At 44.1% G+C, this 16,929-nt stretch overlaps 1 protein-coding gene and 1 non-coding gene across 2 annotated transcripts; both read left to right on the plus strand.

Moving 5' to 3' along the window:
- Positions 1 to 7,626: 7,626 nt before the first annotated feature.
- Positions 7,627 to 15,096, plus strand: LOC135550606 (ribonucleoside-diphosphate reductase large subunit). The gene is made up of 18 exons (XM_064981575.1): positions 7,627 to 7,774; positions 8,412 to 8,500; positions 8,620 to 8,797; positions 9,029 to 9,189; positions 9,287 to 9,326; positions 9,517 to 9,679; positions 9,846 to 9,987; positions 10,212 to 10,295; positions 10,513 to 10,674; positions 10,857 to 10,936; positions 11,029 to 11,230; positions 12,584 to 12,733; positions 12,855 to 13,076; positions 13,225 to 13,301; positions 13,439 to 13,574; positions 13,722 to 13,817; positions 13,975 to 14,163; positions 14,444 to 15,096. Exons 1-18 carry the CDS (start codon positions 7,756 to 7,758, stop codon positions 14,630 to 14,632), a joined length of 2,379 nt encoding a protein of 792 aa, XP_064837647.1. The 5' UTR covers positions 7,627 to 7,755; the 3' UTR covers positions 14,633 to 15,096.
- LOC135551176 (small nucleolar RNA SNORD83) lies at positions 10,342 to 10,420 on the plus strand. Its single transcript, XR_010457221.1, has one exon. It is a non-coding gene; the product is annotated as a small nucleolar RNA SNORD83 (small nucleolar RNA).
- Positions 15,097 to 16,929: the final 1,833 nt, after the last annotated feature.

A 16,929-nucleotide genomic window follows, 5' to 3' on the forward strand; every position in this document is an offset into this window, starting at 1 on the left:
GGACAACAAGCAGATAAGTGGCTATCTGTAATTTCAATTAAGACATTAATGAACGAGCTAGGATGAACGTAGTCAATATGACTGTTTGTTCAGCACTTTTGAAATGTACAGCGACAGAATTCAGAACATGGGCCATTCTTACAGTGGGCCATTCAGAACTGCCAGATAAATAAAGGGGGCATATAAGCAGACAATGAAATCTCTTATAACATTTGTTGATTACATTTCTCTATAACAGGTTATAGGCTACATGTGCACCACCAAGTAAGAACAGTAGGCAAAATTAAGAAGGGAAAATTAAGGTGAGGCACATGGGCTACTAACAACTAACTACACAACATACACTTAGTATTACTTTCTTAGCTACACTATACATATCTCGCTGGCATATAACAGAATTTATGCAGAAGCATACAAGACATTTTTGGACTCACCTTGTTGTGCTGTGCTCACTTGAACAGGAAGGTTGCACTGCAGTCCTTCGTGGGCAAATTTTGTCATCAAACTTTGTCATCAAAGCCTAGCTTTCTCTGGATTTATGGTGCTTTCAAGACAATTGGGAACTCTGAAATAAACCAGGTTAAATTATGAAGACGTCAGTGATCTTCATGTCGTAGCTCTAGAAAGAGACCCGAGTTCTGGATTTACACTTCAGAGTTGGATGACTGTTGAAAACGTATTTTCCCGGTCATGATGATGACTGCTAGCTAAGATTCTGAAAGTATGATGTTGACATGTCCAATTTATTTATTTTAATTTTAATTTTACCTTTATTTATTAACTAGGAATGTCAGTTAAGAACAAATTCTTATTTTCAATGATGGCCAAGGAACAGTGGGTTAACTGCCTGTTCAGGGGCAGAACAACAGATTTGTACCTTGTCAGCTCAGGGATATGAACTTACAACCTTTTGGTTACTAGTCCAACGCTCTAACCACTAGGCTACCCTGCTGCCCCAATCAAAGCTACTGTAGATATGACGTGATTTGATGTCATTTTATCTGTGGCCAATGACATAGAGTCTTATTGGATGGGCACTTCTAATGTAACTCTATGACAGCAACCAAGGGGCTTGAATTGTCTAGCTCTACCCTTAGACTTGGCGGTGACATAGTGTCCCCATGAGTGACAGAACACTGAGCCAATCACGGCACAACTAGGGAACATTACCAACACCTACGCACTGCATTTTCCGCTGGCTACCCCACCACCACAGAAAGCACTGAGCTAGGCTGAAACACCTGCATTTTGGAGTTGCCTTACACAGAACCCAAACCGGCTGCGCGAGTGTGCCATCGTGCATGAATTCATTTTGCCCCCCCCCCCCCACACCAAACACGATCATGACACGCAGCTTAAAATATCAAAACAAACTCTGAACCAATTACATTAATTTAGCTAGCTAGCTTGCACTTGCTAGCTAATTTGTCCTATTTAGCTAGCTTGCTGTTGCTAGCTAATTTGTCCTGGGATATAAACATTGAGTTATTATTTTACCTGAAATGCACAAGGTCCTCTACTCCTACAATTAATCCACACATAAAACGGTCAACCGAATCGTTTATAGTCATCTCTCCTCCTTCTAGGCTTTTTCTTCTCTTGACTTTATATTGCGATTGGCAACTTTCATAAATTAGGTGCATTACCGCCACTGACCTTGTTCGTCTTTCAGTCACCCACGTGGGTATAACCAATGAGGAGATGGCACATGGGTACCTGCTTCTATAAACCAATGCGTAGATGGGAGAGGCAGGACTTGCAGCGCGATCTGTGTCACAAATAGAACTGACTTCTATTTTAGCCGTTGGCAACGCAGACGCTTGTTGGCGTGCGCGAGCAGTGTGGGTGCAATAATTGAATAATATAGATTTCTAAATCTACTCACGACGCAAGTGGTGTAGTCAGCCTGTTACTCAAGAAATTAAAAAATACACCATGTTTGTATGTGGCTTTATTAACTCAATTTTGTTTTTTTTTACATTGTTTGCAAACTGATATGTGACATGTATTAATTCCAAAATTACATGCAAAACAGACAAGACCCACCCCCCCAAAAAAATTCCTCTAAAAATGTGGGGCTCCAAAGCCCCACCTGCACTGAATGACGGGTTGCCACTGCATACAATCCAATGAAAATGATATTCACCTGAAGTGCTGGAACTGCTTGATCTGTGGTCACTCCTGTCACAGTGATGTCCTTAACAACACAAGCAATCTTGGACAAAGTGTTCACTCTGGTCTTTCTGAAACGCTGCTTGATGAGGCCGAAGCACCTTTCGGGGGCAAACTTGGTGTGGCCTGTGATCAGGAAGAGCACAAACTTGTTCTTGTTTTGGCCACTGCAATTATCACAATTCAGGTCCACATGTGTTTCCCAAATCCGTAGTTGGTGAAGAAATGGTGCATGTAGTTGATGACTGTGCTGCTGCCTTTGCTGGATGACACGCCTTTATCAATCAAGTAGTTGACTTGTTGTGATATTCCTTCACAGCAGACACCCTTGTCAGTCTGTCTTTGCACAACTCAGTGAAAGGCATTTGCCTGCTTCCCATATATACACTGCTCAAAAAATAAAGGGAACACTAAAATAACACATCCTACATCTGAATGAATTAAATATTCTTATTAAATACTTTTTTCTTTACATAGTTGAATATGCTGACAACAAAATCACGCAAAAAATTATCAATGGAAATCAAATTTATCAACCCATGGAGGTCAGGATTTGGAGTCACACTCAAAATTAAAGTGGAAAACCACACTACAGGCTGAACCAACTTTGATGTAATGTCCTTAAAACACGTCAAAATGAGGCTCAGTAGTGTGTGTGGCCTCCACGTGCCTGTATGACCTCCCTACAACGCCTGGGCATGCTCCTGATGAGATGGCGGATGGTCTCCTGAGGGATATCCTCCCAGACCTGGACTAAAGCATCCGCCAACTCCTGGACAGTCTGTGGTGCAATGTGGCGTTGGTGGATGGAGCGAGACATGATGTCCCAGATGTGCTCAATTGGATTCAGGTCTGGGGAACGGGCGGGCCAGTCCATAGCATCAATGCCTTCCTCTTGCAGGAACTGCTGACACACTCCAGCCACATGAGGTCTAGTATTATCTTGCATTAGGAGGAACCCAGGGCCAACCGCACCAGCATATGGTCTCACAAGGGGTCTGAGGATCTCATCTCGGTACCTAATGGCAGTCAGGCTACCTCTGGCGAGCACATGGAGGGCTGTGCGGCCCCAAAAAAAGAAATGCCACCCCACACCATGACTGACCCACCGCCAAACCGGTCATGCTGGAGGATGTTGCAGGCAGCAGAACATTCTCCACGGCGTCTCCAGTCTCTGTCACGTACTCAGTGTGAACCTGCTTTCATCTGTGAAGAGCACAGGGCGCCAGTGGCGAATTTGCCAATCTTGGTGTTCTCTGGCAAATGCCAAACGTCCTGCACGGTGTTGGGCTGTAAGCACAACCCCCACCTGTGGACGTCAGGCCCTCATACCACCCTCATGGAGTCTGTTTCTGACCATTTGAGCAGACACATGCACATTTGTGGCCTGCTGGAGGTCATTTTGCGGGGGCTGTGGCAGTGCTCCTCCTGCTCCTCCTTGCATCAAGGCGGAGGTAGCGGTCCTGCTGCTGGGTTGTTGCCCTCCTACGGCCTCCTCCACGTCTCCTGATGTACTGGCCTGTCTCCTGGTAGCGCCTCCATGCTCTGGACACTACGCTGACAGACACAGCAAACCTTCTTGCCACAGCTCGCATTGATGTGCTATCCTGGATGAGCTGCACTACCTAAGCCACTTGTGTGGGTTGTAGACTCCGTCTCATACTACCACTAGAGTGAAATCACCGGCAGCATTCAAAAGTGACCAAAACATCAGCCAGGAAGCATAGGAACAGTGTCTCCTGACCCCTCCTGTCTCAGCCTCCAGTATTTATGCTGCAGTAGTTTATGTGTCAGGGGGCTGGGGTCAGTTTTTTATATCTGGAGTACTTCTCCTGTCCAATTCGGTGTCCTGTGTGAATCTAAGTGTGCGTTCTCTAATTCTCTCCTTCTCTCTCTCGGAGGACCTGAGCCCTAGGACCATGCCCCAGGACTACCTGATATGATGACTCCTTGCTGTCCCCAGTCCACCTGGCCGTGCTGCTGCTCCAGTTTAAACTTTTCTACCTTATTATTATTCGACCATGCTGGTCATTTATGAACATTTGAACATCTTGGCCATGTTCTGTTATAATCTCCACCTGGCACAGCCGGAAGAAGACTGGCCACCCCACATATGCTCTCTCTAATTCTCTTTCTTTCTCTCTCTCGGAGGACCTGAGCCCTAGGACCATGCCCCAGGACTACCTGACATGATGACTCCTTGCTGTCCCCAGTCCACCTGGCCATGCTGCTGCTCCAGTTTCAACTGTTCTGCCTTATTATTATTCGACCATGCTGGTCATTTATGAACATTTGAACATCTTGGCCATGTTCTGTTATAATCTCTACCCGGCACAGCCAGAAGAGGACTGGCCACCCCACATAGCCTGGTTCCTCTCTAGGTTTCTTCCTAGGTTTTGGCCTTTCTAGGGAGTTTTTCCTAACCACCGTGCTTCTACACCTGCATTGCTTGCTGTTTGGGGTTTTAGGCTGCGTTTCTGTACAGCACTTTGAGATATCAGCTGATGTACGAAGGGCTATATAAATAAATTTGATTTGATTCGATTTGATAGAAACTGAGAAGTGGTCTGTGGTCACCACCTGCAGAACCACTCCTTTATTGGGGGTGTCTTGCTAATTGGCTATAATTTCCACCTGTTGTCTATTCCATTTGCACAACAGCATGTGAAATGTATTGTCAATCAGTGTTGCTTCCTAAGTGGACAGTTTGATTTCACAGAAGTGTGATTGACTTGGAGTTACATTGTTTTGTTTAAGTGTTCCCTTAAGTGTTTTGTGGGCTATACTCGGCCTTGTCTCAGGATGGTAAGTTGGTGGTTGAAGATTTCCCTCTAGTGGTGTGTGGGCTGTGCTTTGGCAAAGTGGGTGGGGTTATATCCTTCCTGTTTGGCCCTGTCCGGTGGTATCATCGGATGGGGCCACTGTGTCTCCTGACCCCTCCTGTCTCAGCCTCCAGTATTTATGCTGCAGTAGTTTATGTGTCGGGGGCTAGGGTCAGTTTGTTATATCTGGAGTACTTCTCCTGTCTTATCCGGTGTCCTGTGTGAATTTAAGTATGCTCTCTCTAATTCTCTCTTTCTCTCGGAGGACCTGAGCCCTAGGACCATGTCTCAGGACTACCTGGCATGATGACTCCTTGCTGTCCCCAGTCCACCTGGCCACGCTGCTACTCCAGTTTCAACTTTTCTGCCTGCGGCTATGGAATCCTGACCTGTTCACCGCACGTGCTACCTGTCCCAGACCTGCTGTTTTCAACTCTCTAGAGACAGCAGGAGTGGTAGAGATACTCTTAATGATCGGCTATGAAAAGCCAACTGACATTTACTTCTGAGGTGCTGACTTGCTGCACCCTTGACAACTACTGTGATTATTATTATTTGCCCATGCTGGTCATTTATGAACATTTGAACATCTTGGCCATGTTCTGTTATCTCCACCCGGCACAGCCAGAAGAGGACTGGCCACCCCTCATAGCCTGGTTCCTCTCTAGGTTTCTTCCTAGGTTTTGGTCTTTCTATGGAGTTTTTCCTAGACACCGTGCTTCTACACCTGCATTGCTTGCTGTTTGGGGTTTTAGGCTGGGTTTCTGTACAGCACTTTGAGATATCAGCTGATGTACGAAGGGCTATATAAATACATTTGCTTTGATTTGATCCCCAAACCCAACACCTCCTTTGGCTGCTTTTTCTTCTAGTTCTTTGCTGCCAATGACTGGAATGAATTGCAAAAATCGCTGAAGCTGGAGATTTATATTTCCTCTCACTAACTTTAAACATCAGCTATCTGAGCAGCTTACTGCAGCTGTACATAGCCCATCTGTAAATAGCCCACCCAATCTACCTACCTCATCCCCATATTGTGCTTATTTACTTTTCTTATCTTTTGCACACCAGTATTTCTACTTGCACATCATCATCTGCTCATCTATCACTCCAGTGTTAATCTGCTAAATTGTAATTACTTTGCTACTATTGCTATTATTCCATGTGTAACTCTGTGTTGTTGTTTGTGTCGCACTGCTTTGCTTTATCTTGGCCAGGTCACAGTTGTAAATGAGAACTTGTTCTCAACTAGCCTACCTGGTTAAAAAAAGGTGAAATAAAAAATAATAAAAAATAAAAGTGTCTCAGTTGTTGAATCTTGTTATGTTCATACAAATATTTACACATGTTAAGTTTGCTGAAAATAAACGCAGTTGACATTGAGAGGACATTTCTTATTCTGCTGAGTTTATATATTGGAGTATCGTAGGTGATAGCTGTGGTGACGTTCTCAGAGCCCAAGGCTTACTACAACAAGGGTCAGGATAAAGATGAGTCTGTGACAGTAGGAGTAAAGTTTTTGGAAAAAGTAGACCCTTGCCTTTAGTCTGATCCATTTGTGGTTTCAGGGTAGATGAAAACAGAGTTGGGTGCTGTGGAATCGGTGAGTGTAACCAGAAGTGGTCTTGTGATAATTGTTTGTGTTTCTGCTGGTCAGAGGGAGCAGGCTCTTTGCATGGGGGCAAGAGATGTGAATTGTGGGGGTAGCGGAAAATGTAAAAGCTGACAAACTGAAGGGGAATATTCCCAGTGCTTGTGAATCTCATCGTTTGGTGCGAAGCAGACAGGGTGGCGTGAGTGGTAAAACAGATGGGTCGTTGCCTGTTCTTTTGAGTTTTGATGTGGATTCTTTACCTGAGAAAGTCATGTTGGGATATATAAGTTATCCTGTACGAGCTTTTGTTCAGAATACATTACGTTGTTACAGGTGTCAAGCTTATGGGCATGTGGCAGCAGTGTGTAGGAGGGAGGTTCACAGGTGTGAGAAGTCTGCAGAAGGGCAGGAGACAAAGCAATGTGTAGCATTGGGGATAGTAGTGTTATGTGTTAATTGTAGGTGTTCCCATGTGGCTGGGGATCAGAAATGTCCCGTGCGAGAAAGGCAGGTTGAGGTTTCCAAGTTTAGAGTAGTGCAGAAGTTGTCATATGCTGAGGAAGATGGGTTAAGGGGGAGGAGCGGTGAGAGTAGTAGAGATATACCAGTACAGAGGGATAGGCCAAAAAGTGATATAAGTTTCAGTAAGATTGGATTTTTAGCATTTATAGCAATGTTATCAATTGTACAGCAGGGATGGTCTCAGAAAATGGAGGTTGTGGTGGCAGCTGCAGAGAGGTATTTGGGTGTGTGAGATTTGACATCAGAAGAGTTACAGTGTGTGCTAAGTGGTAATGTCCCATCCTTTCAGGATGATTGCATGAGGTAGGAATACATACATTTAATTAGTGGAGTAGGGTGGTGTTAATTTGATTTTATATCATTTTGAAATTAGTGAGTGTAGTGTTAGATGGTAGGGTATTTATTTGTATTTTTCAAGCAAAGTATAAGGAAGTTGTACTCCAATCTAGTAGGTGGCGGTAATGCAACAAATTGGATGCCAACCGCTGTTAAACTTCATAGAGGAAGAAGTAGTTATTCGCGGTTTATCTTCTGCACTTGAAGTCTTCGACGGCTGTTCGCGTGACACTCTCTGTACATTCTAAGCTATATATCAGTATTCTTATTTTTCGCACTTTCTCTGGAAAGAAAACAACCCTTGTCAACATGCATGTGATAAAGCGAGGTAGGTAATTTCTAGTCGGAATAATAGCAAAAGCTAGCTAAGTTTGCAATTTGACTGACTCTTGACTTTTTTTTTCTTCTTACAAGCAACCTTTTGAACGTGTATTATTATATCGTTGGCTACTGTACTGTCATTAACCACGTTGAATGACTTTGCCTAATTAGGTAGCTAATGTTATTGAATGCGTTAGCTAGCTAGAGAAAGACCGCTGTCGTGTCGTTTGATAAGAACGATCAAAACAGGTTATTGACAGTCTTGCAGCAATGTTCCTTTTGTCAAACTTGGCGCCAAATTTGTCAACGTTTTGTAGTTTAGCTAGCCAGTTAGGTGCTTCTGTCGAGGGCATTTGATTGGAAGTATCCGTGACTATCACATCAATTAATCATATAGCTAGTTAACATTTTCGAGTATTTAAATGATACTTTTTTTTTCCCCAAAACAGCTTTCTGGGTTACACAACAGGACGTTTGCTAGTATCCGTGACTATCCCATCAATTACATAACTAAATTAACCTAGTTTTTAAGCTTTGTGGCAATTACTGACATTAACTTGTAAATTCCTTTTCCATGGCGCGCACATATATTTTATTGTTGATTTTCTGCTTAATTAACACTTCCGTCATTACATCATTTTCAGATGGGCGCGAAGAGCGTGTCATGTTTGACAAGATCACTTCCCGTATTCAGAAGCTGTGCTATGGACTCAACTCTGACTTTGTAGATCCAGTGAGTCGATCTTTTATGTTCATTGTTCATGTTCATTTCCGTTGTTTGTTAATTCTAGTGTTTCTGTGTGCTGTGTTCCTCTAACGCACCCTTTACACTGCCTGTTGTCCCACATTTAGACCCAGATCACCATGAAGGTAATCCAGGGTCTGTACAGTGGGGTCACTACAGTGGAGCTGGACACACTGGCTGCAGAGATTGCTGCAACCCTCACAACGAAACACCCCGACTATGCCATCCTGGCTGCCCGCATCGCCGTCTCCAACCTGCACAAGGAGACCAAGAAGGTGTTCAGTGGTAAGTCTCTCTTGCAAGTTATGCATATTTCTCCATTATCAGGCTCACTCAAAGTAGCCAAGATTCAGCCTGTCCACTCATTCAGTGGCACGGATGTCGAATTTGCCAGTGAGCTGACAATCGCACTTCTGCTAACTGAAGAAATTGGTACCTAAAAGTAATTTCTAAACCCTGGGTGTGAAACTAAGGTATCTGGAAATCTCTTAATTTTTTCTGTCAATGCTGTTTTAGATGTGGTGGAGGATCTCTACAACTATGTCAACCCACTAAACAGATGCCACTCTCCCATGGTTGCCAAGGAGACACTTGACATTGTCCTAGAAAACAAGGATCGCCTCAACTCTGCAATCATCTTTGACCGGGACTTCTCCTACAACTTCTTTGGATTCAAGGTCATTTTTACAGTACACGGTTTATAAACCATAATAATTTAAAAGTCAATTCTGCAATGGTAGGAAAGTAAACACTTTTTTGTGTTTTTCTACATAGACACTTGAGCGGTCGTACCTTCTGAAGATTAATGGGAAAGGTGAGTCGGTTACATAATTTCTGTCCTTGTAATAATTGACATCTTGTCATGATACGAACCTATGCTGCACTGGATTAGGGCTCCTCACCAGTGGCACCTGGCCAAACAGGCACATTTTCAGAGCTGTTCTTTTAAAATGTGGTTCAGATGAGCTCCATCCCTCATGCTGACCTGTTCTGTTTCTGTGTAGTTGCCGAGCGACCCCAGCACATGCTCATGAGGGTGGCAGTTGGGATTCATCAGACTGACATTGACGCTGTCATCGAGACTTACAACCTGCTGTCAGAGAAGTGGTTCACCCATGCTTCGCCCACACTCTTCAACGCTGGCACCAACCGCCCACAACTGTCCAGGTAAGCACTTCATATTTTGGATCTACTTTTGCCATTCTACTAGAAGCCATTCCTCAGGCTATGATTACTGAATTGCAGAAAATACTGACATATTTGACAAGTTCTAAGTGCAAACCAGAAAAGCGCTTGATCTGTTTTAAATTAGTTGTCCTTGTTGACTTTCCAGCTGTTTCCTGTTGGCCATGAAGGATGACAGCATTGAGGGCATCTACGACACCCTAAAGCAGTGTGCCCTAATCTCTAAATCAGCAGGGGGCATCGGAGTGGCAGTCAGCTGCATCAGAGCCACGGGCAGCTACATTGCTGGGGTGAGGATCACGTTCATAAATAAGACTGCCCGACTAAGTGTCAGGAGGGGTGTAGAGTGATGGGGCTATGTCTACGCCGAGGACCCAGAACAGTGGGTACTTGGCGTGATTGATGGCTCTGACAGATTGTGGGGAAAGTTTGTACATGAGAAAAAATGACTCGTGTTTCATTGATGCTTGGCGAGTCACTCAGTTACTGAGGCTTCTTTGTTTTTGTTTTTAAGACAAATGGTAATTCCAATGGGCTGGTTCCCATGCTCCGAGTGTACAACAACACAGCACGCTATGTGGACCAGGGAGGCAACAAGGTGAGAATGAAATTAGATTTTAATTCGGGTTTTGTTATTGACTCTGGCCACAGGATGACCTCATAGATATGCATTAGCGCTCTGCGCAGAGATGACCCACTATCTATCACCCAAGTCTGATGGCTCTGAGAACATGTATACGGTCTTTCAGACTCTGGCCTGTGTTTACTGTACCGTCATCAGGCATTTAACTCCCGCTCATTGCCCCCCTCCTCAGAGACCTGGTGCGTTTGCCATGTACCTGGAGCCGTGGCACTTTGATGTGTTTGACTTCTTGGATCTGAAGAAGAACACAGGGAAGGAAGAGCAGAGGGCCAGAGATCTGTTCTATGGCATGTGGATCCCTGACCTCTTTATGAAGAGAGTGGAGAGCAACCAGGTATGCGGCAACATGTATCAACTGAAGTATTCAAACCAGATATGGAATTTCATGAAATTCGAGTTCTAGTATATTTTGTACATCACTCTTCAAGGTTGAATTAAAGAAGGGAATAAGGAGTGGGTCTGTTTAGATTAATATCTTGAAAGATATCAGTACTCAATGGTGTATCATACCCACAGGACTGGTCCCTGATGTGCCCCAGTGACTGCCCTGGACTGGACGAGTGCTGGGGGGAGGAGTTTGAGAAGCTCTATACCATGTAAGACCGGCGCTCCTGACCTGGTATAACTGCTCCATACCAGTCTACTCCCTGTGCAATGTCTCACTGGGTCTGTCTCTGTCTGTCGTCAGGTATGAGCAGGAGGGTCGGGTCAAGCGGGTGGTGAAGGCCCAGCAGGTGTGGCATGCCATTATTGAGTCCCAGACTGAGACGGGCACCCCCTATATGCTTTACAAGGACGCCTGCAACAGGAAGAGCAATCAGCAGAACCTGGGCACCATTAAGTCCAGTAACCTTTGTACCGAAATTGTAGAGTACACCAGCCATGATGAGGTGAGGGCAATCGATTACCTAAACTGTTTGAACTACTGAAGCTGTCTGAAATTGCACCCTATTCCATATTTGGTGCACTACTTTTGACCAAGTCCATACTAGAGGTTGACCGATTATGATTTTTCAACGCCGATACCGATTAATCGGCATATTTTTATTTTATTTGTGTAATTACAATTAAAACAATACTGAATGAACACTTATTTTAACTTAATATAATACATCAATCAAATCAATTTAGCCTCAAATAAATAATGAAACATGTTCAATTCGGTTTAAATAATGCAAAAACAGAAAGCTAACGTTTCAGTTCCTTGCTCAGAACATGAGAACATATGAAAGTTGGTGGTTCCTTTTAACATGAGTCTTCAATATTCCCAGGTAAGGAGTTTTAGGTTGTAGTTATAGGAATTATGACTATTTCTCTCTATACCATTTGTATTTCATATACCTTTGGATGTTCTTATAAGCACTTTAGTATTGCCAGTGTAACAGTATAGCTTCCGTACCTCTCCTCGCTCCTACCTGGGCTCAAACCAGGAACACAATGACAACAGCCACCCTCGAAGCAGCGTTACCCATGCAGAGCAAGGGGAACAACTAGTCTCAGTGAGTGACGTTTGAAACGCTATTAGCGCGTACCCCGCTAACTAGCTAGCCATTTCACATTACATCGTTACACCAGCGTAATCTCGGGAGTTGATAGGGTTGAAGTCATAAACAGCAGCACTGCTGGCAAAACGCACGAAAGTGCTGTTTGAATGAATGCTTATGAGCCTGCTGGTGCCTACCATCGCTCAGTCAGACTGCTCTATCAAATCATCGACTTAATTATAATATAACACAAATACGAGCCTTAGGTAATTAATATGGTCAAATCCGGAAACTATCATCTCGAAAACAAGATGTTTATTCTTTCCGTGAAATACGGAACCGTTTACGTATTTTATCTAACGGGTGGCATCCATCAGTCTAAATATTCCTGTTCCCGTTCCTGTGAAGGTTGTGTAATGTTATGTCATAATTACGTAAAATTCTGTCAAATTAGTTAGCAATGAGCCAGGCTGCCCAAACTGTTGCATATACCCTGACTGCGTGCAATGAACGCAAGAGAAGTGACACAATTTCACCTGGTTAATATTGCCTGCTAACCTGGATTTCTTTTAGCTAAATATGCAGGTTTAAAAATACATACTTCTGTGTATTGATTTTAAGAAAGGCATGGGTGTTTATGGTTAGGTACATGTTGAAGCAACGACAGTCCTTGGGGATCAGTCCTTGGTTCACATCAAAGAATGTTTAAATGGCTTAAGTGTGACGCTAATCTATCTGGCTCCTATTTCCCAATCTCAGGTGGCAGTGTGTAACCTGGCATCCATCGCCCTCAACATGTATGTCACGCCAGAGAGAACATTTGACTTCAGCAAGCTGGCTTATGTCACCAAGGTCATCGTCAGGAACCTCAACAAGATCATTGAGATCAACTACTACCCTGTGGTCGAGGTAATGTCTAGCGTTCAACTTAGTGATACTAATAATATGATCAGCAAGACTGATTCTACAGGTTATATCTTCATGTGGACCAGTAACTGATTGCCCCATGCCTCGCCTCCTCTCTGACCAGGCTGAGAACTCCAACAAGCGCCACAGGCCCATTGGTATCGGTGTGCAGGGTCTTGCTGATGCTTTCATCCTGATGCGTTTCCCCTTTGAGAGCGCCGAGGCCCAGAAGCTCAACACTCAGATCTTTGAGACCATCTACTACGCTGCCCTGGAGTCCAGCTGTGAGCTTGCTGCTGAGCTCGGTGCCTACCAGACCTACCCAGGCTCCCCTGTCAGCAAAGGAGTGAGTACCACCACCCTTACACCTAACTGAGATGTTAGATATCCTGTGTAGGGTTTTTGTTTAGGGTAACTAACTTGTCGATAGTTAATCTTGGATTAAGGAGAATGTTCTGGTGTGGGTCTCAGGCTTAAATGGTTATTTTCCCCAGATCCTTCAGTACGACATGTGGGACAAAACCCCAACTGACCTGTGGGACTGGACAGTTCTCAAGGAAAAGATTGCCAAGTAAGTTCTCAACCTTGTCCTCCATTTTCCAACCCAACTACAACTAGTCTCAACACATACATGACCAACCAAGTGGATTTAAATGTTGTCGCCTTTTTCATCACCACATCACTCACCCTTCTGCCCCGTCTCTCCAGGCACGGTGTGAGGAACAGTCTGCTGCTGGCCCCCATGCCCACGGCCTCTACAGCCCAGATCCTGGGCAACAATGAGTCTATCGAGCCCTACACCAGCAACATCTACACCCGCAGAGTCCTCTCTGGAGAGTTCCAGGTCAGTACCACTCTCTGTGGGTTCCATAGACAGTTAGACTTCTGCACACACAGCATACTCAAACACAAGAAGGCTCTGAGTTTGGGAGTGTAAAAAGCTAGAGTTGTGTGTGTATATGAGGACTAATGTTCTTTGTGCTCCTTGCAGATTGTGAATCCCCATCTGTTGAAGGACCTAACAGAGAGAGGGCTGTGGAATGAGGAGATGAAGAACCAGCTGATTGGTCAGAACGGATCCATCCAGGTGAGAACCCAGACCATCACAATCAATGAAGACCAATCAGTGCAATTATGCCCTTTGACTGTATTTTGTGAAGGTCATGTCTAACTTTTTTTGTTATATTTTAAAAGTGCAATCCTTTTTTAGTAGTTGTCGACGTTCTATTGTTACTTGTCTTTAGGGCATTGCTGAGATCCCAGATGACCTGAAGGAGCTGTATAAGACTGTGTGGGAGATCTCCCAGAAGACTATTCTGAAGATGGCTGCTGACCGCGGGGCCTTCATAGACCAGAGCCAGTCCCTCAACATCCACATCGCTGAGCCTAACTACGGCAAGCTCACCAGCATGCACTTCTACGGCTGGAAGCAGGTGAGTCAGCTTGCCTATTGAAGTTTCTATAAGATTGCATTTTCTTAGCCCAGGGCCATCCTTAACTCTGGTGTTAAAATGGCTGGCTGATGCTGCCCCTTGAAGCATTGTAGTCTGACTGAAAGTGTCGAGCGGGTGTCATAAGGGGCGGAGAGTGACAGGTCTCCGCCGAGGACCCAGAACAATGGGAACTAGGCGTGATTGGCTAGGGAGGCAACGTATGAGGGTCAAAGTAGTGCTGAATATTAAATAAACCACTAACCTCTTTTCCACTCCTCAGGGTCTGAAGACGGGCATGTACTACCTGAGGACCAAGCCTGCAGCCAACCCCATCCAGTTCACCCTGAACAAGGAGAAGCTGAAGGAGTCTCAGTCGGCTAAGAACTTGGAGGCGATCAAGGAGCTCAACAGAGCCGCTATGGTGTGTTCCCTGGAGAACCGCGACGACTGCCTGATGTGTGGCTCTTAGATGGCACCCCACTCCTCCCCGCTCTTTCGTTAATTAACCATAGCAGTGGGCCACTGAAGTCCTCAGGATCTTTGAACCCCACTGTCATTGCCTTTAGGTCAGGTAACATTATACAGTAATCTGACCTGAAGTCAGATCAGACTCTTAATAGAACAGGCTCTTATGTTTGTTGTGGGAATGCTAATGTAGCCTTACTATAGTGCTGTACAAGGTGTGCACTGTCTGCTAATACCAGATTATTAACTGTAAACTTTTCTATTTATCTTTCAGTTACACTGTCTGTGGATTTGTTTTGTATAGGATTGAGTTTACAAACTTTTTGTCTACTCCATTGTTAATATGTACATCTAAGGATCTCATAACTTGCTGAATGAACTCAAACAAAATTTGTGTATATTATAAGTATTTTGTATTTGACCTGTGGGGAAAATAAAATTGCTTTGTATGCTGAACAAAAATATAAACGCAACAATTTTAAGTTTACTGAGTTAATGTTCATATAAGGAAATCAGTCAATTGAAATACATTTCTTGGGCCCTAATTTATGGATTTAACACAACTGGGATACAGATATGCATCTGTTCATCACATACTGTACCTTCAACAACAAAAAAGGCGTGGATCAGAAAACCAGTCAGTATCTGGTGTGACCACCATTTGCCTCATGCTGTGTGACATTTGTATAGAGTTGATCAGGCTGTTGATTGTGTTCTGTGGAATGTTGTCCCACTCTTCAATGGCTGCATGAAGTTGCTGGATATTGGCGAGAACTGGAACACACTCGTACTTGTTCATCCAGAGCATTCCAAACATGCTCAATGGGTGATCTGAGAGTATGCAGGCCATAGAAGAGCTAGGACATTTTCAGCTTCTAGGAATTTTTGTACAGATCCTTGCGATATGGGGGATCAAGGGCATGACGAAGTGCCTCAGGATCTTGTCACGGTATCGCTGTGCATTCAAATTACCATCAATAAAATGTGTATGTAGTTTATGCCTGCCCATACCATGGGACAACGTTAACCTCAGCAAACCGCTCGCCCACACTACGTCATCTGCCCAGTACAATTAAACTGGGATTCATCCATGGAGAGCACACTTCTCCAATGCTCATCTTGGATGAACTGTAGGTGAGCATTCCACTGAAGTCGGTTCAAGACCCTGGTGAGGATGATGAGCACACAGATGAGCTTCCATGAGACTGTTTCTGACAGATTAGAATGCTCACTAACAGCAATGTAAATAAATGTGTAACATTTGAGAGAAGCTTTTTGTGTGTGTCGGTTATATTTTTATTCAGTGTAATTATTTTTTTCCCAATTTTATGATATCCAATTGGTAGTTAGTCTTGACCCATAACTGCAACTCCCGTAGGGACTCGCTAGAGGTGAAGGTTAATTAAGAGCCATGCGTCCTCTGAAACACGACCCTGCCAAGCTTGACACACTGCTCGCTTAACCCAGCCGCACCGATGTGTCGGAGGAAACACCTTACAACTGGTGACCGTGTCAGCGTGCATGCGCCCGGCCTGCTACAGCGCAATTGGACAAGGACATCCCAGCCGGCCTAACCCGGACGACGCTGGGCCGAATGTGCGTCGCATGGGTCTCCCAGTCGCAGGTGGCTGCAACACAGACCGGATCGATCCCGGATCTATAGCGACGCCTCAAGCACTGCAGTGCCTTAGACTGCTGCGCCACTTAGGAGGCCCAATGTAATTACGTTTGTGTTCATGCAATGTCCTGTGGTACTTTTGTCAAGGTGTACAGTAGTTTAGCAATAACTACATGGCATAAGGTGATGCTATTTTGTACTTGATGGGAATTGTATCAGGAAGATGGGGCTTCTGAAATGGGTGATGTATATCCACAAGTTAATACATACCATTTGAAAAGTAACATATACAAAATGGAGTGTCTTGGATTTACTTATATAATAATACGAAATGCTCTGTCCAGGTTGTTTTGCCTTAAGTAACCATCTTTGTGAATACTTACCAAACGTAACACATACTAAACGAAGTACTTCGGATTTGCATACAGAATTATACGAAATGCTCTGAGACCAGGTTGACCAACAGAGACTGTCAGAGCAGTATAGCCAGTTTTACTCAATATATTTGCTTTATATAATGAACACTCAAGGACATTGTATATATTTTTGTTATTTTAATATTGGTTTGAAAATATGTATTCAAAGTGAAATTGTAATTCTCTATCCTTTCTAATTGTTAGGTTGGAATGTCTATAATGACAATGAATAAGAGTTAGTACCGGTCTCAAACAGGTGGTCCAATG

Source organism: Oncorhynchus masou, chromosome 12 (genome assembly GCF_036934945.1).
Source record: "Oncorhynchus masou masou isolate Uvic2021 chromosome 12, UVic_Omas_1.1, whole genome shotgun sequence".
In the NCBI taxonomy this organism is placed as follows: Eukaryota; Metazoa; Chordata; class Actinopteri; order Salmoniformes; family Salmonidae; genus Oncorhynchus; species Oncorhynchus masou.